The sequence below is a fragment of the Piliocolobus tephrosceles genome, chromosome 3 (assembly GCF_002776525.5).
Source record: "Piliocolobus tephrosceles isolate RC106 chromosome 3, ASM277652v3, whole genome shotgun sequence".
Lineage (NCBI taxonomy): Eukaryota > Metazoa > Chordata > Mammalia > Primates > Cercopithecidae > Piliocolobus > Piliocolobus tephrosceles.
In genome coordinates, this window is record NC_045436.1 from 159,946,781 (window position 1) to 159,969,307 (window position 22,527).

General features: G+C 46.9%; 1 protein-coding gene across 1 annotated transcript in view; it reads left to right on the top strand.

Annotated features, from left to right (window-relative positions):
* The first annotated feature begins 2,581 nt into the window (after nucleotides 1-2,581).
* Nucleotides 2,582-22,527, top strand: part of SEL1L3 (SEL1L family member 3) — a 113,146-nt gene continuing 93,200 nt past the window's right edge. Inside the window, exons 1-2 of the mRNA XM_026456093.1 lie at nucleotides 2,582-2,938; nucleotides 17,994-18,564. Of these exons, the coding sequence (XP_026311878.1) occupies nucleotides 2,774-2,938; nucleotides 17,994-18,564 (736 nt within the window). The 5' untranslated portion in view covers nucleotides 2,582-2,773. The remainder of the gene's footprint in view (nucleotides 2,939-17,993; nucleotides 18,565-22,527) is intronic.

The window sequence follows — 22,527 nt, forward strand, 5'->3', positions numbered from 1 at the left end:
CCCTTCCATGGGACAATGAGAAAATATATTTCTTTTTAAATAAAGGGCTTTCTTCTGAAATCAGACAACGCCCTCTCAATGACACAAACTGCTGGAGAGACGCAAGAGTGAGGGCTGATTCTGTCTTCTGGATCAAAATGTCCCACTCCCCCGTGAAAAGAAATCCTGACTTTTTCTCTCCCTCTCTCCAATACAGGATGAAACAGTTACTCCCATCAGCTCTAGCCCAGGATGAGAGAGTAACTCACACATACCTCTTAGAAGACCAAACTCTAGCAGGTTTTCTGCATGCCTGATGCTCCTTGTAGAAATAGAGCCATTCTGCCTACCTCTGGAATCCTGGGGCCTCTGGTGGTACCCAATCCGCAGTAGGAACACAACAGGGGATGAGTAAGAAGGGAGAAGTGAGCTGTTGGATATGGCAGGTTAGAAACAGCCCAGCCCCCAATGGGGCGCTCTGTTACCTACATTTAGGTAAACCCAAACCCTCAAAGCTCACAAAGCCTTGAAAACTCCCAATTCCATGAATCCTGATTACAAACAACCAGAAGGAACTGTTTGGCTCCCTGAAGACCAACAGAGTCTGTGTGCAATGTGGGAGGAGAGAAACTCCGGACAGTGGCCCAGGAAGACAGGTGGCAACCCTAGAAATGCTGCAATGCCTGTTGAAACCCCTTTCCCCTGAACTGGCCGACAGTTTTCCCTCCACATACATTAAAAGTATAGTCTGTATTTTGACCTGATGGAAAAGGTATAGACAGGATCTGGGACAAAGCCACCAAATCTTTTGTTCCCTTGGACACTCGATAGAATAAATGGTTTTCCATGTTACACAGGAGAATGTTAAGTGCTTTGTTTCTGCAGAAGTGGAACAGAGATAGTGGGAGCGTCTGTCAAAACCCCCAAAATGCTTTAATGTGGTGGCAGCTGGCTGGGAGGAGCAGGAGCCCAGTTTCCTAAAAGCCAATAGTTCTGGAAATGGAGGAGGGCTGTTTGAACCAGCGCGTTAGCATCACCCAGGAGCTTGTTAGAAAGGTACATTCTGAAGTCCCTCCCAGGACCAACTGAGTCAGAAATTCTAGGGCTGGAGTCCAGGAATCTGTGTTTTAACAATCCCTCCAGGTAATTCTGAAGTTTGAGAACCGGTGGAATAAGGCCAGGGGACTCACACAGGTCCACAGCTCTTAGGTGACCTAAAAAAAAAGTGGACGACAGCTGAGGAGCCGCCATGCCCGGTATGACCAGGCCTGTACTGAGCAGCTGAGGGCGCATCCAGGCACAGGGGATGCCCACGCCCATCAAACTACCCTGGGCACCCCGTCTCACCAGCAGCCTCTCCCCGACGTCCGTTGTGACTTGACCTATGCTCGTGGCACAGGGAAAGGGCTGTGGCCTCTCAGGCTATTGTTCCAATCCGCACAAATCTACCAGTGCCAAAGGGAAGCTTCTGCGAACTTTGGAAGGTGGATTAACTGTTTCAGAGCAGCAGCTGCGGGCCCAGATAGTTGTCGGAGCCGCTAGACACAGCCAAGCGCTTCCCTGAACGCCAAAAGCCGGCGGCAAGCTGGTGGTCCCGCCGCCCGGTGGTCCTTCTCCGCCAGGCCGCAGAACCCGGGTGGGAGAGCAGCCAGTCTCAACCTGCGTCCCCAAGGCCGCGGATGTGTCCTGGTTTTTTAAAAAGCTGTTTGCGCACTTCTAGGGCCTCACCCCTTTTATTTGGGGCTCCAGCATTACTGTATTGACCTAATTAATTCATTTTCTTTTCTGTCCAAAGTGGAAGCTGGAGCACAGGGATGCAAATCAAATACAAACCCGTCCTGGGTGCCAATACTCTGGACAATTAAAACAAAGAGCGCAGTGGTGGCGGCGGCGGCGGCGGCACCACACAAAACCCTCGGGAAACATCCAGAACGTGCCGCGAACCAGCCGGCAGGGTGGGGCGCAGCTGGGCTGCAAACGTGCCAGTAAGGAGGCGGTTCCAACCCCGCAGGTGGACAGGTGGAGGTTGGCAGGGGTCAAAATCCATCCTGAAGGCCTGGGAGCCGGGCAGCTGCGCGGCACAACTCCAGGGGGCACACTTGCCCTGCGCCCTGCGGGAATGGCGCCCCGGCCAAAAAAGCAACCAGACAAAACCCATTGCACGGGCGGGAACTGGGCTGTGCGACCGGCAAAAGGGTGGGTGGGAGAAGGAGAATGCGGGAGCAAGGAAGAGGATGGGAAGGGAGAAAGAGGAAAGGGAGGAAAAGGAGAAAGTGAAAAAAAGAGGGGGTTTGGGAGCGGGAGGGGAGAGGGAAGAGGGAGCCGGAGGGAGAGGAGGGGGATCGCGGAGAGCAGGAGCGCGGAAGGGGGCGGGGGAGGAGCGGAGAGAAAGGGAAAGGGGGGTGCTCCGGGGCCCAGCCACCCGGGCTGGGGGTGGCAGCGGCCAGGGGCGGGACCCGGGTCTGTGTCCACCTGCGTGGGCGCCCGCTGCCCGGAGGGATGGAAGCCCGGGGGCCGAAGGGAGCGGCCGGGAGGCGGGCTGGGCAGGGAGGCAGAGGGGAGGGAGGGGACGGGGACGGGGAGGCGGGGAGGAGCCGGCGCTCGGCTGGGGCTGCGGGGGCGGCGACGGCGGGAGCGGCAGTGGCGGCGGCGGCGGCGGGTCCGGAGGTGGTGGCAGGTGGCCCCGCGCGCGGCGGCCGGCCCGGCCGGGGGCGGGCGGGAAGGTGGCGCCTCGGGCGGGGGCCGGTCCCTGCACCAGGTGACCTGTTCCGGCCCGGATCCGGGCGGCCTCGCCATGCAGCGGCGCGGCGCGGGGCTTGGGTGGCCGAGGCAGCAGCAGCAGCAACCCCCGCCGCCCGCGGTCTGCCCCCGGGCCGCAGCCATGGCCCCCACGAGTGGCGGCGTCCCCCCGGGCCTCGGCGGCCGCCCTGCCTGCGCGCTGCTCCTCCTCTGCTACCTGGTGAGCGCCGGACCCTGCCCGGGTCCTCCTCTCCGCGCGGGGCCCCGGGGAGGCGGGTGGGGGCGGCCGGGGACACCCGCCACGCGGGGCGGGGACACCGCTGCTAGTTTTCTCTCTTCCTCGCCGCTGCGCCCCGGGCGCTCCCGGCACCTGGGATGGGTACCCCAGGCGTGGAGAAGGGCGCGTGGACCGGACTTGCCGCGCTGCTGTCTCGTTCGTGCCCATTCCTCTCCCTCCCAGACTCTCTATAGACCCGGGTCGGGTTCCCCTCGAGACTCCTTCTTGTCCTCGACTCCACCCGGGAGCCTCGCCGCCGGGAGTTCGCTCTCCGCCTCGCCGCGCGCGGTCTCCAGTCCCCCCCCCCCCCCCACCCCCCCCCCCCTCTGGGCTTCCCTCTCAATCTCCTCGCAGCTCCTTTCCTTCCCGTGCCCAACTTCGCCTCTTTCTCTCGGCGCCCGCCACCAGCCTCGACCCTCCTTTTAGTTTCCACCGGGTCCTCCCGGCCCGGACGATTTTCTGCCAACGCACCTCGCATCTCCAGCGCTCTTCAACTCCTCCTTGGTCACTCCAGCCAAGTTGCGGATGCCGGAAAGAAATCTAGTTCTCTGTAACACGCTTACCGCCAGAGTGGTGACTTTAGCTGCGTCTTGAACATTGTCATTTCAGAGAATATGTTTGGCTCATGCATGTCAGTTTGCAATTTGCATACTTCTTGGCTTTTGTTTTAGTCATCAACTAAAGGGCAGTAACCTATTTTTCAAAACCAATTTATTTTAAATACCAGAGTAGTTGAGAGTCCTCAGAACAAGGTGGGGAGAAATTTTCTCAGTTCCTTTGATGGCTTGCTTGCTTCTGTTTTGAGTTCTCCTAAACAATAGTAAATTTACAGAAGGCGACACCCTTCCTGCCCAGCGTACCTTATGTTCCAAAATCCTGCAGAAACCTTGGGTTATCTCGCCATATATTACTGTAAATAAATGAAAGGGAAAATGCTGAATCATGAAACTGATGTAATAGGAAATTCACAGAATGCCAAAAAAAAAAAAAAAAAAAAAAAAATGAGCAGTGTCATTGTCCGGAATTCATTTCACTTATGTGGCATTGTCATTATTTGGAGTCTTCCTTTTTGGAAGCTAAAAACTGCTTAGGAGATACTGGCAGGAATTAGAATTTGATTCTGAAGAAATCTGCCACCCAGCCCGTTTCTTTTAACGTTTTTTACTTCTTGAATGTTTCATTTCTTGAAGCAAGAAGGTGTAAAAATGGAAATTATAATTCTGCCTGTGCATCTACCTGTTGAGCAATCCGTGCTTTTACTCATATTTCAAAATGAGCCAATACCAAATTGTGTGGTTGGGCTTACTTCATATTTTCATAAGAAGTTGTCAGCTAACATGAATGATTTTTTTTTTTACCCAAAAGATATTATTATTTAATATTTATGCCACAAGGTTACAACACACAGGATCATAAATAAAACTGCCATGACAAATGACAAGATTTCAGTTTAAACAGATGATGCCTGTACACAGGGCCCTGCTGGCTACCCACAGAAGCAGAAGTGATGTTGTAGAGTGTTGCGTGAAACATTCATGTACAAATGAGCCGGGCCAGAAAGTTCCACATGGACATCTCAAGACCTGGCAAGGAGGGGGACTACTTCACCACAGTTCAGGAAGTCAGAGTCGGGAGAGCAAAGCCTGGGGGCCTAAGTGGGATCTGTGAATAGAGACGGATGATGATGGAGCAAATATTACTCATGTGAAAGTTCTGTGTGCACCAAGGGGGATTAAGAGAACGGGGAAAAAATGATGCCATGGATAGACTCAAGTGAGATAGTGAAGGGGTGAGGAAGGGATCCAGAAAGAGTAATTTTAGAAAATACTGTGATGTGGAAAATAACTAGAGCATGGATGAATGTCTTGGCAGATGGGGAAGGAATGGATTTGGGGACCTCATGGTGGGGGGAAATGTCAGTGCTTCCTGCCTCTGTATACTTCCTTCAGATGAACTTCTGATACGCTTACTGTACAAGAGAGACTTTGATAAACAAGAGAGCCATTTTGCAAAGGACACAAAAGGCCAACTTAAAAGGTAGTCTCCACATTTTGTTGTGAAGATCTGGCTGTTTACTAGGGATGTTGCTCTTGGGTTTGTACTACCTGAGATACTGCTGAAGGTAAAGCTTCTTGATCTTGGAGAAGCTTGGTGTGTGAATTGGGGAAAATGTAAATACCCATATGAAACCCTTGAAAAACATAAAACAATAGAGAGAAAACGCAAATGTATAATTGTGTGCATTTTGCTCAATCAAGGAATGCTACCTGGAGGAAGTGGTTGGTCAGGGGAATGGGGCTGGGCAGGTGCAGGGTAGAGATGGAGCAGAATAGCTAGGCAGGATCTCAGGAATATGTAGACTCTAGAGGAAGAAAGTTGTTTCATAATTTGAAAGCCTACATGGTAATAACAATAGCTTGCATTGTGCTAAGTCCTTTATAGGCATTATCCAGTATTTATTTTAGCAACAACCCTGTGAGGTAGGAGCTATTATAATATCCATTTAGACGAGATAACAGAGATTCAGAGAGGTTAAGTTAGTTGCCCCAGGCCACACAGTCTGAGATTGAAACCCAAATCTGTCTCCCTCCAGAGCCCCAGCTCTAATCCATACTAGTTTATTGTCTTTTGGATTTTGCTGCTTGTAAGTCATTCTTCATCGATATACAGGCCATTAGCAAAGCTCTAGCAATTAGCAGCTACTGTGCAATTGGCCAGGATGTGAGGTCATGTCTAAAATAATCTAAAATATACAAAGCAGGAAGCGCAGGCCACAGAATAGAAGCAGGATGTTAAAGTGGGGAAGAAAGGTAAAGCCAGAAAATATTTGCCGTCGTTAATGAAGAGATAAAGGTTTGGGGTTTTTATGTAGTCCAGAGGCAGCTGGTGGAGTTTAGCATTTGAGTTTGGATGAATGTGCATACAAGTGTACAGCAAATGTGCCTTGGAATGCATTCCAAAGCCAAATTGTCTATGATTTGGGGACCAGTTCCTGTTTTGTGTTATCTTCACCTATTTGCCTGTTCACAAGGGCTGGAGGTTGAGATCAGCTTCTGAATAGATGCCTTTAAGCACCTGCCCTCACAGGGAGCATGCTTCCTGGAGTCAGGGTCCTGAGGAGTGGGCGCCTTCCCTCTCCATCGGCTGGGGTGGAGTAACCTTCAGTATCAGCTCAAGAAGAGTACTGTGTCTGTAGCTAGGATACTGCCAAAGCATGAATAATGGTGATGAGGGCTGAAAGATAAGTCACGGAACGATGCCAAACAGATTTCTGAAAAGATGATCCCTGGTTCCAGTGGCTGCCAGAAAATTCTGAGGTCACCAAAGGTCAAGATGCAGAGAGCCTCCTCAGAGAGGGAGAGGGCCTCGAAAGCAGAGGATAATGAAATTGCTTCCACTGAGGTTGTGGGTGCTGAGTACTGTGCTCCACGCAGAACTTTCCCTGCCCAACGGGCCCTCTTGCTATTTTCTTACACCATTAACTCTTACCTTCTTCCAACTTGGCTAGAACCAGCCTGACGCTGCCCCAACTGTGATAATGGCACTTCTAGAAGACAATTTTGTCCATTCTAAGCTCTGGTCTCCAATGTATAATATTTTCTTATATGAAAAGATAAATCTCAGGATGACCAGTATTGATGTCAGCTGTCTAGATGAAATGTTCAGAGTGGATATCTGCACTTGTTAGACAATCAGACTGAGGACAAAGAAGTAAGAGGACATTAACAGCACAGAGGCCGGGCGTGGTGGCTTATGCCTGTAATCCCAGCACTTTGGGAGGCCGAGGCAGGTGGATCACGAGGTCAGGAGATTGAGACCATCCTGGCCAACATGGTGAAACCCCGTCTCTACTGAAAATACAAAAACTAGCTGGGTGTGGTGGTGTGCACCTGTAATCCCAGCTACTCGGGAGGCTGAGACAGGAGAACCGCTTGAACCTGGGAGTCGGAGGTTACAGTGAGCTGAGATCACGCTGCTGCACTCCAGCCTGGAGACACAGCGAGGTTCTGTCTCAAAAGGAAAAACAAACAACAACAACAACAACAACAAAAAAACAACACAGACACATGTGGGACAGTTAGCAGACAGTGGCTGTGACAGAGGCTTGTACAGGATTCTCTGTAAGTGATGACATACCCTCGGTCATCCATCTAAGAGTATTCATTAACCCCTCACTATGTGTGCAATGCAGGGCATAAGAAGATCAAAACGAGGTAAAGAGATCTGCAATTATCCAGCCTGAGGGAGAGGGATTATGAATATTTGAAAACAGAGATCATCCCCAAACCTTACATCAACCAATAGCTTCCATATTCATCCTGACCAGAGCTGCTAAAATCTCCCAAGCCATGGTGTTGGCCTCTTGCCTTCTATTTCTTCTGGCTGCCTGTTAGCAAAAGTGTCAGCGCTAGAGGACAGGTAGGAGAGAATAACCCAGGCAATTCTCTGGGAAGACGGATAGACTGGAGTAGACCGTAAATAGCCTAAAGTGAATTCGGTTACCTCGTTTATTGGCTCAGCCATTCCCCTGAGAAGGGAGTCGAGGGGCAGGAGGCATGTGCAGCCCGTGAGGAATGGCTGATGGGATTCAGCCTTGGCAGGCCTTATTTCCCATCTCTACCTGGAGAAGGGCTTAGTTATACTGGGGAACTGGCTGAGTCTGGCATTTGTGTGTTTGTGGTTAAGGCAATATCTATCTTCTTCAAACTCAAGGCATGGCAGCATGGTGGCATTTTAGCTCCAACACTTTCAAGATGAGACTAAGGAAAGTCGTGAGATTCCCCAACCCTGTAGCCAGAAAGCGGTGACAAGTGTGTAAAGGCAAGGGTGTGAGTTGAGGGCATCATCTTTGGGTGTTGTTAGAAGACAAGAGGCACACCATCACTGACTCTGGAGTCAGCTGATGTGGATTTGAATTTTGGTTCTGCTTTTTGGTCGCTGGTTGACCTTGGGCAAGTTACTTACCCTCTCTGAACATTCTGTTGCCTCAGCTGTGCCCGTGGGGATGCTGTCTCCCCCTGTGGGCTGTTGTGAGGATTGGGTTAGAAGGGAGAAGTCTATGAGGTCCCATGTGAGAGGAGGAAGTTAGAAGTCAGAGAGAAAAAAAGGTTTAACACATCCGTCCCAGTGCCCAGTACACAGTAGGTACTCAATGAAATAAGATCAAACCAACTTAGGTAGCTTTGTGTGATGTGAGTTGGGAAGAAACAGCATATTAAATAGTATGGGGGAGAATCTTACACAACCAGGATTATTGATCATGACTGTGATGGTGTGGCTCTGGCCAGCTCTCAGGTTTAGGAAGGAATAATACTCAACTGGGAAATGCTTCCCTAAGCACATGCTGATTTTGAAGTCTGTATTGACATCATCTTCCATTTTGCTTAATTGCATGCTTTGTTGACTTAAACAGAATTTTTGCTTATATCTGGTAGGCAGAAATTACAAAAATAGGCCCTTTAAGGCAAGACGCTTGCTTACCTTTTTGACCTAGGGAAAATGTGATCCAGCCAGTTTGAAGAGGAAGCCCTCATGAGCCACAGTTTTCTTAGGAAAAGAATGGGGCAGAATGGTCAGGAATGAGAAAAACAGTTATTGTTTTCTTATCGTACCCACCCACAGACACGTGTACGTGCCAGTGAACTCCTAGCAAGATGTGAACGATTTAAAGTTTCCCAATCTCTCTGTCCCTTCCTTAAATACCAAGTGGAGACCAGATAGAGAACAAAGCCAAGTTTTCTCAGCTCTTTGGAACAAGGGAGGGTGATTTGAACAGCATCTCTTCTTATTGATTTTGCTTAAAGGAATCAAATGCAGTCATCCTAAAAGAAGTTTAGATCATGTTGATAGTTTTGTTTTCCATCCAGAAGATACATGAATTCATCTGTTTCTTGATTCCCAGGCAGAATTTAATGCATTTAGATCTCCTATTTGGGGTCTTCTATCATGAACACACATTAACTGGCCCCTTTCTTTCTTTTTAAAAAAAAAAATTTTACAATACATGCACATTTGCACAGAAATAAGAGAATCCATGTTTTGTGACTGTGCATGACATTGTCAAATTTGACTTCGATAAGGGTTCACATCTGGTGTAAACATATTTGAGGTCTCAAGCATCTTTCAGGGCCCAGCTCCATCGTGTGCAAAATGGATCAGTATGTTGCTTTCAAGGTGGAACATCTATTGTAGCTGCCTAAACGGCATAATTTGAGGGACACAGATGCCCCTCTTCACCCCAACTATCTTGCTTAGAGTTGTGGTGCATTTAGACTGTGCTTTAAAGGCATTATCTCTGCAAAGCCGGCATAGAAATACAGATATGTGGCATTACCTCAGTATTTTTTCATTATCACAGTGACATGGATGAACTTGCCAGATAAACAGGAACTCAGCAGAGGGTCGGGGGATGAGAAATCTTAAAAAATTAATTTGTATTTTTGGTGTGGAGAAATGGAAACGGTCCTAGAATGTAAGGCAGTTGTCTGAAAGGTCTAGAGGGACAAAATAACTGGGAGAAGTTTGCCCCAAATGGGTAAGGTGGGTGCCAAGGTGCCACCTCCCCCGACCTCACAGTTCCCCAGCTAGGCTCTGACCCCCAGGGACCAATAAGATGCCAAAGGGTAAGGGCTATTTGAAAGGAATTAACGAGGCTGGGAGAAAAACAGAGAAATGATGGGGATCCCTTACAAGAGAACTTAGAGTATAAGAAGAAGGCAGTGGGGACTCAAAACTGATCAAGTCACTTGGTTTATATGCAAGTGCCCCCAGGGCCACTGAGGCATCTGGCAGAAATGCCCACACTCAGTGCTTTTTTTTTTTCTCTGAGATGGAATCTCGCTCTATTGCCCAGGCTGGAGTGCGGTGGCGCAATCTTGTCTCACTGCCACCTCTGCCTCCCTGTTTCAAGTGATTCTCCTGCTTTAGCCTCCTGAGTAGCTGAGATTACAGGTGCCTGCCAGTACGCCTGGCTAATTTTGTTTTGTATTTTTAGCAGAGACAGGGTTTCACCGTGTTGACCAGGCTGGTCTCAAACTCCTGACCTCAGGTGATCCGCCCCCCTCAGCCTCCCAGAGTGCTGGGATTACAGGCATGAGCCACCGCGCCCAGCCCCAGTGTTTTATTTCAGCAAGAAACACTTACCAAATTCTTATTGTGTGTCAGACTCTATCTTAGAAGCTGGAAACATAACAATGACATAGACTCTGAACTCATAATTTCTAAACAAAGGAACATGCAGATAAATTTTCAGCTTGTATTAATGCAACCTGGCATGTGAAAATACCTATGAAGGCTGGACACGTGTCATGCCTGTAGCTGGAACTCTTCAAGTTTAATTGCCTTATTTTCCTGGCAGGAAACAGCTTATAACCACACACATGACTTGAGCCAGGAAGTCAACTTCAGCTTAATCAATATTTAGAGTGTGATGTGTTGCTAATCAGTGTTGGTTTTGTGCATAGCAGAGGTAGCCACGACTCGTGGTGAATCAGCTGCCCACAGGGTCTGCTACAAGTCACTGGATGCCAGCTTCCTTCATTGCATAGATGCCTCAAAGCACCTTCTTGAAGGGTTTAGACCATGTTCTGCACAAGCCACGTAGGGTGATTTTGAGGCCCTCTTTGGGACCAACACACCCTTACTAACTTAAGGAAACGTTGCCCCACCCCGAAGTTTCTCTTCTCTTGTACTCCAGCTGTCATTCAAGCTTCTCCTACTTGTCAAACAATCCATCTCAGTCCTTGAAATTTGATCTCTTTGCCTAGATTAATTTAATGTTATCCTCTGACTCAGATCTTTTCTGAAAGAAACAATAGCAAAATGTCAACACTCTCCACCAAGGAACCTTAGAAAAATACAGAATCAAGTCCCATCAACTGCACACATATGAAATGATGCCCTGTTGGGCTATTCACCCCGTTTCTCGTATATGACAACTCCTAACAAAGCATATCTTATGTCACCTTTTGTTCTTCAAAACTCTATCTGGGATAATAGCTTGAAAATTGGCTGGGCACTGTGGCTCATGCTGTAATCCCAGCACTTTGGGAGGCCGAGGTGGGTGGATCCCCTGAGGTCAGAAGTTTGAGACCAGTCTGGCCAACATGGTGGAACTCGGTCTCTACTAAAAATACAAAAATTACCCAGGCATGGTGGTGCATGCCTATAGTCCCAGGTACTTGGGAGGCTGAGGTATGAGAATCACTTGAACCTGGGAGGCAGAGGTTGCAGTGAGCTGAGATTGTGCCACTGCACTCAGGCCTAGGTGACAGAGTGAGACTCAGTCTCAAAAAAAAAAAAAAAAAAAAGCTTGATAATTTAGAAAAGAAGTTGGCAAACTATAGGCCTGTGGGCCTGTCCAGTCAGCCGCCTGTTTCTGTAACCAAAGTTGTGTGGGACCATGGCCATACTCATTCAGTTATGTGTTGTCCCTATGGCTGTTTCAAAGTGTCCCTGCAAAACCTAAAATATTTACCATCTGGCTTTTTTTTTTTTAACCAAGAAATTCAGCTGACCTCAAATTTAGAATAGCACTATCCAGTAGAAATACAATATGAAGCACAAATTTCAAGCCACATATGTAATTTTAAATTCTCTAGTAGCTATGTTAAAAAAGTAAAGAGAGGCCAGGCACAGTGGCTCACGCCTGTAATCCTAACACTTTGGGAGGCCAAGGCACGTGGATCACCTGAGGTCACAAGTTCGAGACCAGCCTGGCCAACATGGCAAAACCGTGTCTCTACTAAAAATACAAAAATTAGCCAGGCATGGTGGCACATGCCTGTGATCTCAGCTGCTCGGGAGACTGAGGCAGGAGAATCGCTAGAACCTGGGAGGCAGAGGTTGCAATGAGCCAAGATTGCCCCATTGTACTCCAGCCTGGATGACAGGGTGAGACTTCATCTCAAAAAAAAAAAAAAAAAAAGAAGTAAGGAGACCAGGCATAATGAATATTAATATATTTCATTTAATTCAGTGTGTCCAAATATTGTCAACATATATTAATATAAAAATTATTAATGAGGTATTTTGCAGCCCTTTTTTTTATATGAAGGCTTTGAAATTCAATGTATATTTTACACTTACAGCACATCTCAAATCAGACCAGCCACATTACAAGTGCTTAATATGACCTGTGACTACCATGTTGAATAACATATGTTTAGCACCTATATACCTTGAGGTAACTTTTACTGCACCTGAGACTTTGAAACAGGTGAAAATGAAATAATCTTCAAATGAGTATATGGAGAGTTTTTTTGAAACAGAATTTGAAGGGACAGCTCTGTGGAGAGTACGTGGTGAAATGTGTTTATGCCTTCTTATTTTTATTTTTATTTTTGAGGGGACAGGGCCTTACTCTATTGCCCAGGCTGGAGTGCATTGGCACTATCATAGCTCACTGTAACCTTGCATTTTGAGGCTCAAGTGATCTTCCTGCCTTGGCCTCCCAAAGCACTGGGATTACCAGCATGAGCCACAGCACCCGGCTTGTATATACCTCTATTATCCACAATGTTATAAGCATGGACCATCAAACAAAACTGAAACCATGCTCAGGGTGCTGCACTGATTAATAAAGAAAAGTGGACTGGTGCACTTTTAGCAGTGAGATGTAAAATAATGAACATGGTTATTATGAACTACACTTTTCTAGTAAAATCAAATGGCCTTTCCCCCAGCATTCTGTTTAAAAGAGGTTTTCACGGGAGGTCCCAGCATCAGCATTAAAAATCTGACACCCTCCATTCCCACTCAGAAAAATATCGTAGTGGGAGAGCTGAGCCTGGGTGAGTTTTTAAGGTATACGAGGAAGAGGTTTCAAGTCATTCTTTGGGAAAAAAGAAAGTGTGATATTTAATACACCTCTGCATGTCCTGGGCGCTGGGCTGCCTTTTGTCTCACAGAATAAGCAAATGTCTTATTTGACATTTGACTTATTTGTGGGATTAGTGAGGCAAACATTCGGGGCATTGCTTTGGAATAAGGCGTGTTGGTCACCCATCAGCTGATTCGGTTTCCACCAGCACCAGTGATCTCTGGCCTTGGGTGAAACTCTGTTGTGGACTTAACACTGTGATTTGCATCTTGAGGGTGGGGGCTACATCTTGGCACATCTGGCTGAATGAATAAACCAGTGTTCGTGGAGAAATGCTGGGTGCATCCCTATTCATGTGGAAGCAGAATTTAGCCTAGAGTTTCCAGGCGGCCGTGGAATGGTGACCATTAGTCACCACTGATATCATTTGCTGTGGCGTGGGTAAGGTGGGAGTGGGTGGGCGGCTAGAGGAGGAGCCAGGTTTCTGGGCTTGCCTTTGCTAACCCACCAGCTGGGTGATGTTGGAGAATGTCACCTCTTGATTGTCATTTTCTTATCTGCGGAATAAGAGAGTAGACTGGCTTGTCACCAGACTCATCCATTGTAACGTTCTCTGCTTCTAATTATGAGATGGTTTTTATATGTGTTTCCTCCTTGTAATCTGGCAGTATGAACGAGAACATAAGACAATTAAACCTCTCCTGGCGGGGGATGGCATGGACAGTTTGCACTGTGCCCCCTTCTTTATATATCTCTTCCCACAGGTTTCCCATGACTGGTCAAAAGGAATTGCCAGCCCTTCTCCTATTCTCTCTGCCATTTGCAGAAGACACAGTTTCCACTGTGACCCTTTTTTTTTGAGACAGTCTCACTCTGTCACCAGGCTGGAATGCAGTGGCATGATATCGGCTCACTGCAAGCTCTGCCTCCCGGGTTCAAGCGATTCTCCTGCCTCAGCCTCCCGAGTAGCTGGGACTACAGACATGTGCCACCACGCCTGGCTAATATTTGTATTTTTTGTAAAGACGGAGTTTCATCATGTTGGCCAGGATGGTCTCGATCTCTTGACTTCGTGAACCACCCACCTCAGCCTCCCAAAGTGCTGGGATTACAGGCATGAGCCACCATGCCCAGCCCACTTTGACCTTTTAGGACAGTTGCTTTCTCCTCACCTACTTAAAAAAAAAATTGTGTAGTACACAATTCAAAAGTTAGGGAAGGATATACAGTGCATCTCTCTCTCTTGTTGTTTTTTTTTTTTTTTTTTTTTGAGACGGAGTCTCGCTCTGTCACCTAGGCTTGAGTGCAGTGTCATGATCTTGGCTCACTGCAAGCTCTGCCTCCTGGGTTCACGCCATTCTCCTGCCTCAGCCTCCCGAGTAGCTAGGACTATGGGCGCCCACCACCACGCCTGGCTAATTTTTTGTATTTTTAGTAGAGTCGGGGTTTCACTATGTTAGCCAGGATGCTCTCTATCTCCTGACCTCGTGATCCACCCTCCTTGGCCTCCCAAGGTGCTGGGATTACAGGCATGAGCCACTATGCCCGGTGCATCTCTCTCTCTTATTCTGTCTCCTGGTCACCTCATTCTTATCTGTGTAAGCAACCAGTGATAAGTGTATTCAAGTGAATATGCACATGTACATATATATGTATGTGTGGTGTGTGTGTGTATTTAATCCAAATGGTATTTCTGAATCTGTTTTTAAAAAGCAAGCAAAAAAATGGAAAGTGATTGCTAGTGGCTACTGGGTTTCATTTTTGGGCAATGAAATGTTTGAAAATTGATTGTTGTAATGACTGATTGTTGACTAGCTCTATAAATCTACTAGAAAACATTGCAACTTACACTTTCAATGTGTGAATTGTGTGGTGTGAATTACATTTCAGCAAACCTGGAATTTCAAAACCTGGGCTGGGCGTGGTGGCTCACGCCTGTAATCCCAGCACTTTGGGAGGCTGAGAGGGGTGGATCACCTGAGGTCAGAAGTTCGGGACCAGCCTGGCCAACTTGGTGAAACCCCATCTCTACTAAAAATACAAAAATTAGCCGGGTGTGGTGGCAGGTGTCTGTAATCCCAGCTACTTGGGAGACTGAGGCAGGAGAATCACTTGAACCCGGGAAGCAGAGGTTGCAGTGAACTGAGATTGTGTCACTGCACTCCAGCCTGGGTTACAGAGTGAGACTCCATCTCAAAAAAAAAGAAAACCCTGAAAATTCAAAAACAAACAAAAAAAACAGACACAAAACCCTTTGAGATCATTCCGTTATCTGTACATGGAGAGCTTCTTCCTTTTAATAACTGTGTAGTACTCTACGAGTGGATGTACTATTTTTATTTAACCAGCTCCCTCTTGATGGTTATTTAGGCTCCCCATGTCCTGCAATTACAAACTGTACTGAAGTGAAAATCTACACAAACATCATTTTGCACAACTTTGAGTGTATTTATAGGTTAAACTCCTAGAAGTGAAATTGTTGGTGCAGAGGGTGAGTGCATTTATAATTTTAGTAAGTATTACTTGATTGACCTCATAGAGATTAGAGATTACTGCCACCAGCAATACATAAGAGGGCATGCTTCCTACACTCTGGTCAGTACAATGTGTTATCTGACTTTTTGATCTTTGCAAATCTAGTGGGTAAAAAATGGTATCTCAGCGCAGTTTCAGTTTGCATTTATCTTACTGTGAATAAGCATTTACCTGTTGATTAACTATGTCGTTTGCTCATTTTTGTACGAATTGTTAGCCTTGTTTCTAATTGACATTGACTATCAGTTGCTTTAAAAGGGAGACACCATCCCCTTGTACAGAAACCTTTGTTGATTCTTTGCTGTCAGTGGAATAAAAGTTCACATTCCTTGGGCTGGGACTCAGTGTTCTCCAGGGCCAAACTCTGCTCTTCTTTTCAACCACATACCTGCGTGTTCACATAACTACTTTCTATTCCCTAAGTATACCTGCATTCCCCTGCCTCTTGCCCGGCTTATGCTGTTCACACCCTCTGCAGTGCCTTTCCCTTGTCTCTCTACCTGAAGAACTTCTTTTCATCCCTCAAAGCCCAACTGAGATACCATTTCTTCCACAAAGCCTATCCCAGACCTTCCAGTTAGAATTATTCTCTCCCAGTGCTATGCACCCTCGGGCTTGTTTACTGTTTGGTGGGAACACTGACCACGTTTTGCCTGTATTGCCATTGTTTATAGACATGATTCCCTGATACCAAATTTCATGTCTTGTCCATCTTTGCCTCTCCCACAGTTCTAAGTCAGAATTGAAAAAAGGAGTTTTTATTTCTTTCCTCGGAGGACACCAAAGTGACTTTTTTTCTTTTAAATTGTGGTAAAAAGATGCGTGCATTAAAATGTACCATTTTAATCATTTGTAAGTGTGTAGTTCAGTAGTGTTAAGGACATTCCCATTGTTGTGCAACCAGCACCACTTTCTATCTCCACACTATTTCATCGTCCCAAACTGAATCTCTAGACCCATTACATCCTAACTCCTCAATCCCCTCTTCCCTGAGACCCTGGTAACCTCTATTGTACCTTCTGTCTCTGTGAGTTTGACTACTCTAGGCACTTCATGTAGGTGGATGATATAATATCTGTTCTTTTGTGTCTAGCTTGTTTTACTTAGCATCATGTCCTCAAAGTTCATCCATTTTACAGCATGTATCAGAATTTCATTCCCTTCTATGGGCTGAATAGTATTCCATCCCATGTATATACCACATTTTTTCTACCCATTCATCCGTGAATGGACCGTTGGGGTTGCTTTTGGATAGTGTGAGTAATGCCGTTATTAACATGAGTGTACAAATCTCTCTTCAAGTCTTTGCTTTAAATTTTTGCGGTGTATATCCAGAAGTGGAATTGCTGGATCTGATCATATCATAATTCTTTTTTGAGATGCAGTCTCACTCTGTTCCCCAGGCTAGAGTGCAGTGGCGTGATCTTGGCTCACCGCAACATCCACCTCCCAGGTTCAAGCAATTCTCCTGCCTCAGCCTCCCAAATAGCTGGAATTACAGGTGTGCACCACCACGCCTGGCTGATTTTTGTATTACTAGTAGAGACAGGGTTTCATCATGTTTACCAGACTGGTCTTGAACTCCTGACCTCAGGTGATCCACCCACCTCAGCCTCCCAAAGTTCTGGGATTACAGGCATGAGCCACCACGCCCAGCCTGATCATATGATCATTCTGTGTTTAATTTATTTGAGGAACTGCTATACTGCTTTCCACAGTAGCTGCACCATTTTACGTTCTCACTAAGAGTGCCTAAGGGTTCCAGATTCTCCACATCTTCACCAACACTTGTTATTTTCTGTGTGTGTGTGTGTGTGTGTTTTACAATAGCCACCCTAATGGATATGCAGTGGTCCAAAGTGACCTTTTTCTATCGTGTTTTGGATACCTGAATCACAAAGTCATATTTAAGAGAGCTCTTAGCATTCATATATCAGCACCTCATGCTCAAAACCTTGCCTCAATTTCATGACCAGATAAACATTCAGCTAAAATCTTTCTTGGTGCATGTAGCATCGTCTATGGTGAAAGAATTGGACAACACAGCCCATCGTCTGAGCTTGCTTGTGTGTGACCGGGAGCAATAGAGGAAGCCTCTCGCCTGTCTATATATCACGCAGGCTTGCCCTGGCTTCAAACTTATGGGAGAAAAAGGGGCCAGGGTGGCATCCCTGTTACGTTCCCTTGAGGGTGCACTTTGCACTTTTCTGCCACCCTTTGACTTGGTACTGTCGGATCCACCACTTAAAGTCAGGACAATGGTTTGAAAATGTCTCAAGCTGTGTTGTCTCTGTTTTATTCTAAGGCAGGTTCCATCGCTACTGGGTTTGTTGTGAACCAGCTTCTGCCTTTGAAAACCGACTCTGGAATTATTGCCACGTAGATGTGACAGTCACATTTTGATCAGCAGATGTTACTGGGTGTGGGGAGAGAGTTTAATGTGACCTCTTCTTCCATTGTATTTGTGTGTTGGTTTTTCCCCAATTCTTCAGTAGTGGTTTTGGCATCTTTTATCTCCTGCATTCATTCATTGCTTTATGTAGACTGATATTTTTTATCCCAGGAAAATAATGATTCGCATACCTGTTATGATGAGGATTTTTAAACTTTCTGTATTGCTTACTTTCTTTTTCTTTTTTTCAGAATGTTGTACCGTCTTTGGGTAGGCAGACTTCCCTGACGACGTCAGTGATGCCCAAAGCTGAGCAGAGCGTGGCTTACAAAGACTTTATTTATTTTACTGTCTTTGAAGGAAATGTTCGCAACGTTTCTGAAGTCTCGGTTCAGTATTTATGCTCTCAGCCTTGCGTTGTCAATTTGGAAGCAGTTGTTTCATCTGAGTTCAGAAGTAGCATTCCCGTGTACAAAAAAAGGTGGAAGAATGAGAAACATCTTCACACCAGCAGGACACAAATAGTACATGTGAAATTTCCAAGCATTATGGTTTACAGAGATGATTATTTCATCAGACATTCCATCTCTGTATCTGCAGTGATAGTACGCGCCTGGATTACTCACAAATACAGTGGCGGAGACCGGAATGTTAAATGGGAGGAAAACTTGCTCCATGCTGTAGCAAAGAATTATACCCTCCTGCAGACCATCCCGCCTTTTGAACGCCCTTTCAAAGATCATCAAGTGTGCCTTGAGTGGAACGTGGGTTATATTTGGAACCTTCAGGCAAACAGGATTCCACAGTGTCCTCTGGAAAATGGTAGGTCATCTCTCTTGCTAGGAACCTAATTCTCATTTTTTTCAGATAGCCTGTATCATGATCGAATGGCAGGAGAAAATTCTTCTATTAGTGATGGGGGATACAGGGAAAATGGAGGGACACATTGAGTCTGTGACTTTGAAGTCTGAAGACAAAAGGAGAAAAATTAAAATGGGAAGAGAGGAGAAAGATTAGCAGAGAGCAGGACCAAAGATGAAAGAGCAGAACAGAGGAGCTGAGAAAGATGGACTTTGAGAGGGTTAGATCTGCTTTAAGCTGGAAAGGAGTATTCATGCCACCGAAACAAGAATTGGGAAAATCTTCCCATTCCCCCGCAAGCCCACTAAATTTCTTTTCTTTCTTTTTTTTTTTTTTTTTTTTGAGACAGAGTTTTGTTCTGTTGCCCAGGCTGGAGTGCAGTGGCGAGATCTCACTCGGCGCACTGCAACCTCTGCCTCCCGGGTTCAAGCAATTCTCCTGCCTCAGCCTCCCGAGTAGCTGGGATTACAGGTGCACGCCACCATGCCTGGCTAATTTTTGTATTTTTAGTATAGATGGGGTTTCATCATGTTGGCCAGGCTGGTCTCAAACTCTTGACCTCAGGCAATCTGCCTGCCTCTGCCTTCCAGAGTGCTAGAATTACAGGTGTGAGTCACCATGTCCGGCCTCTATTATTTTTAAGCAGAGTGTTTTATCCTGGAGGAGATGAGAACCTAAAGGAACCCTTCTGACGGAAAGGGAGGTTGTATCACAGAATGGTAACCTCTGGCTGGGCAGGATTCCTGCCCTGCCACTTTCTATTTCTGTAACCTTGGAACTCTCTGAACCTCAGTTTTCCTATCTGTAAAATGGGGATAATAAACAGTTCTTTCAGGTCAGTACTATGAGGACTAAATGAGATGTGATTGCTTAGCACATCATCAGCTCTCAGTGAGAAGCTGTGATGATGATAGAGTCCACACTCTGCGTTTTATCCTAATTGCTACATGGTCACAACCTCAGCAGGACCAATCCCGGAGGCTCCCAGGCCCTTCTACAGCCTTCGTGAAGCCCTGGGGCTGGAGATCTCAGGTGTGTGCTGAGAGGCGGCACTCTCAAGTTCTCTCCATTGTGCAAGGAGCACCTTGCTCTGTGAATGCTGAGTGCCTGCCAGCTCTTCTTCTGCCCCCTCAGTGGGGAGCCCTCCACAATTGTTTCCTCCACTATGGCCCTAGGACCGCCTATGACAGAATCACAAATGTTTGTTGCAAATGCAAATTCCTAGGCCCTGTCCTTCATCTACTTAGTTGGGATCGGCGGGGGCAGAGGAAGGCCTGGAATCAGCATTTTAAACACCTTCCTTACGACTCTGATGCAACCTAAAACTTGAGAACCTGCGAGCCAGGGACAGAGCTGGTTGGACTTAGGATTGCTAAGGTTCCCGTGACCCGACTCCCAGCCAGGCTTGGCAGGCAGAGGACATCCATGGGCTTGTGGCAACAGACGGTTCCGCAGGAAGTGCCTGACAGCTCATCTTCAACAGGATGGGTGTAGGACAAGGTGACTGAAGGACATGCTCTCTAAGTTTTTCCTCTAGTGATCAACTTCTTGTCACCTCTGGGATGGGATTTCTGCTGGGCTGTCTTTGGGGAAATAATGGCTATGGCGATTTCTTGGTACTGTCCCAAAACAGCTCTGCATCAAATGAAAACTGAAAGGTCCTGTGTCACCATACGTGATAGCTGCTCAGAGGCCACTTACCCTAGAACTGGCACATATGACATATTCCAAAACTTTTTCTTGTTTTGAGACAGGGTTTCACTCTGTTACCCAAGCCTGGAGTGCAGTGGCATGATCATAACTCACTATAGCCTCAACATCCTGGGCTCAAGCAATCCTCCCACCTCAGCCTCCCGAGTAGCTGGGACCACAGGCATGCACCACCACACCCAGCTGATTTTTTAATTTTTTTGTAGAGATGGGGTCTTCCTATGTTGCCCAGGCTGGTCTTCAACTCCTAGGCTCAAGCAATCCTCCCGCCTTGGCCTTCCAAAGTGCTGGATTAAAACTATTTTGAAATAATTACAGATTCACAGAAAGTTGCAAGGGTTACAGAGTCCCCTGTGTATCCTCACCCCAGCTTCCTCATTTTCCATATCTACAGTGCAAAATCAAAACTGGGGAAGTAATGCTGATCTAATACTGTTAACTGGACTCCAAGACCTTATTCAGATTTTACCATTTTTTACAGGGGCTCCTCTGTTTGTGCAGATCTATACAATTTTAACCTACGTTTTAATAGCCCTGTCTGTCTGGCTTATTCTGCGTTTGTACGGTGCTTTAAATGAAAAGATATCCAGAAGATGAAAGCAAATTCCCTTTCTGTGTGTGTGCACATAGCGGGGAGGGTGGGGTGGGTAGTTAAATGTCTGAAAGCAGTCAAGTCAATCATTTTGATGATCAGTGTGCCTCCCTCTTCCAGGCAGAGCCCCATGCAGGCATCTGTCTGGAATACCTTCCACAGGGCTACCTAATTTGTTAAGGGGAAGAGAGTATGGGGCACACACAGCCACAGTTTGCTGTACCTCTGACTTTGGCAGGGATTAATGATTCCATTTCATATTTGACACATCATGTATTTCTCATTGAAGAATGACTGAATTGCAAGCTGGAAGTTTCCAAATGAAATCATTTAACGAACTGGCTCAGTTCTTAGGGTGCCTGAATATGCCCTTAAAATGTGAAACGTCTTTTCCTTCTTTTGTTGTTTCTTCTCATATTCACAGGGCTTAGGAACAGCACAGTGGGGTTTTTCTCCTCACCTGCTTCAGAGCATTACCTCAGGAGTGAGAATTAAACCATAATGCAGAGAAAACCCTTTCCCAAGAGTTAAAGCCACTGAAAATGGTGGGGTGCTCCATGCATCCTCAAAATAAGCTCTGATCACAAGGCTGTGATTAGGGGCACATGTTCTTCCTTCTCCAAAAGACAGGTCACAGGAGTGTCTGCAGCAGTCCCATGGAAAACATCCATGACCTTTGTTCCAGATCTGGGCTGTGGGGATGGAAGGGAGCCAGGCCTCTGGTTTGTTTTTAGCAGGGGCTTCTTGATGAACAAGAATCAAGTCAGAACAAGATGGCATCAGTGAGGCGCCGAGCTGAGCCACAGGGGGCCTGTCGTGTATGGCCCCTGTCTCAGCCAGCACTGATGTGGGGTTTCAGGGAAGGTTTTCTGTGTCAAGTGCCTGGTGTCCTACGATGGCCCTGCCTCTGAACTGAAGTACTCCCTGACTTGCTTTCATTTTCCTTTTCATGTATAAAAAGAGTCAAAGTCCCTGTGCCCTGGTGTTCTGGAAGTGTGCTTGGAGGGCCTCCACCACCGGCTTTGCCGAGGCTCCCGAGGCGAGGGCTGCATGTGTCCAGACATGGCTTTCAGCAGCTTATCTCCTTTGCCAGGCCAGACCCGGCCAGGCCATGAGGCTGATTTTTGGTGGAGATGCAGCAAACGTTTACCCAGCCCTGCGGGAAAAACCTAACCGGGATGAGAAGTCAGTAGCCATTGGGAACACGTGTGTGCCATGACTCGGCCACGTGCCCCCGGTGCACCTGTTGCTGCTGCATCCTGGGTGTGGGGGGCATACATAGCCATAGGCAGACTGTGAATCTACCTAGTGTGGCTTATTTCCTTGAGGGAAGGGACTGGGCGTTTCTGTTGTCCCTCCCAAATCACATGTGTGCCTGACTCACGCTGGAGTCATGGAAAGAAAGGAATCAGCCATGCAGGCTGGTGACTTGGGCCCCAGACCTGGGGACCCACCTGGACTTCTCTTCCTGTCATACTCCATTTTGAGAGTCACCTAGTGCTGACTGTATGTGTCACATATTCAGTCCCTTCTTGCATTTCTCACCACGTGGAGTGCCGTTGTCCTGGTCTAAGCCGTCATCCCCTGTCTGGACTCCTGGCACTGCCTGCAAGTGGCCCCCC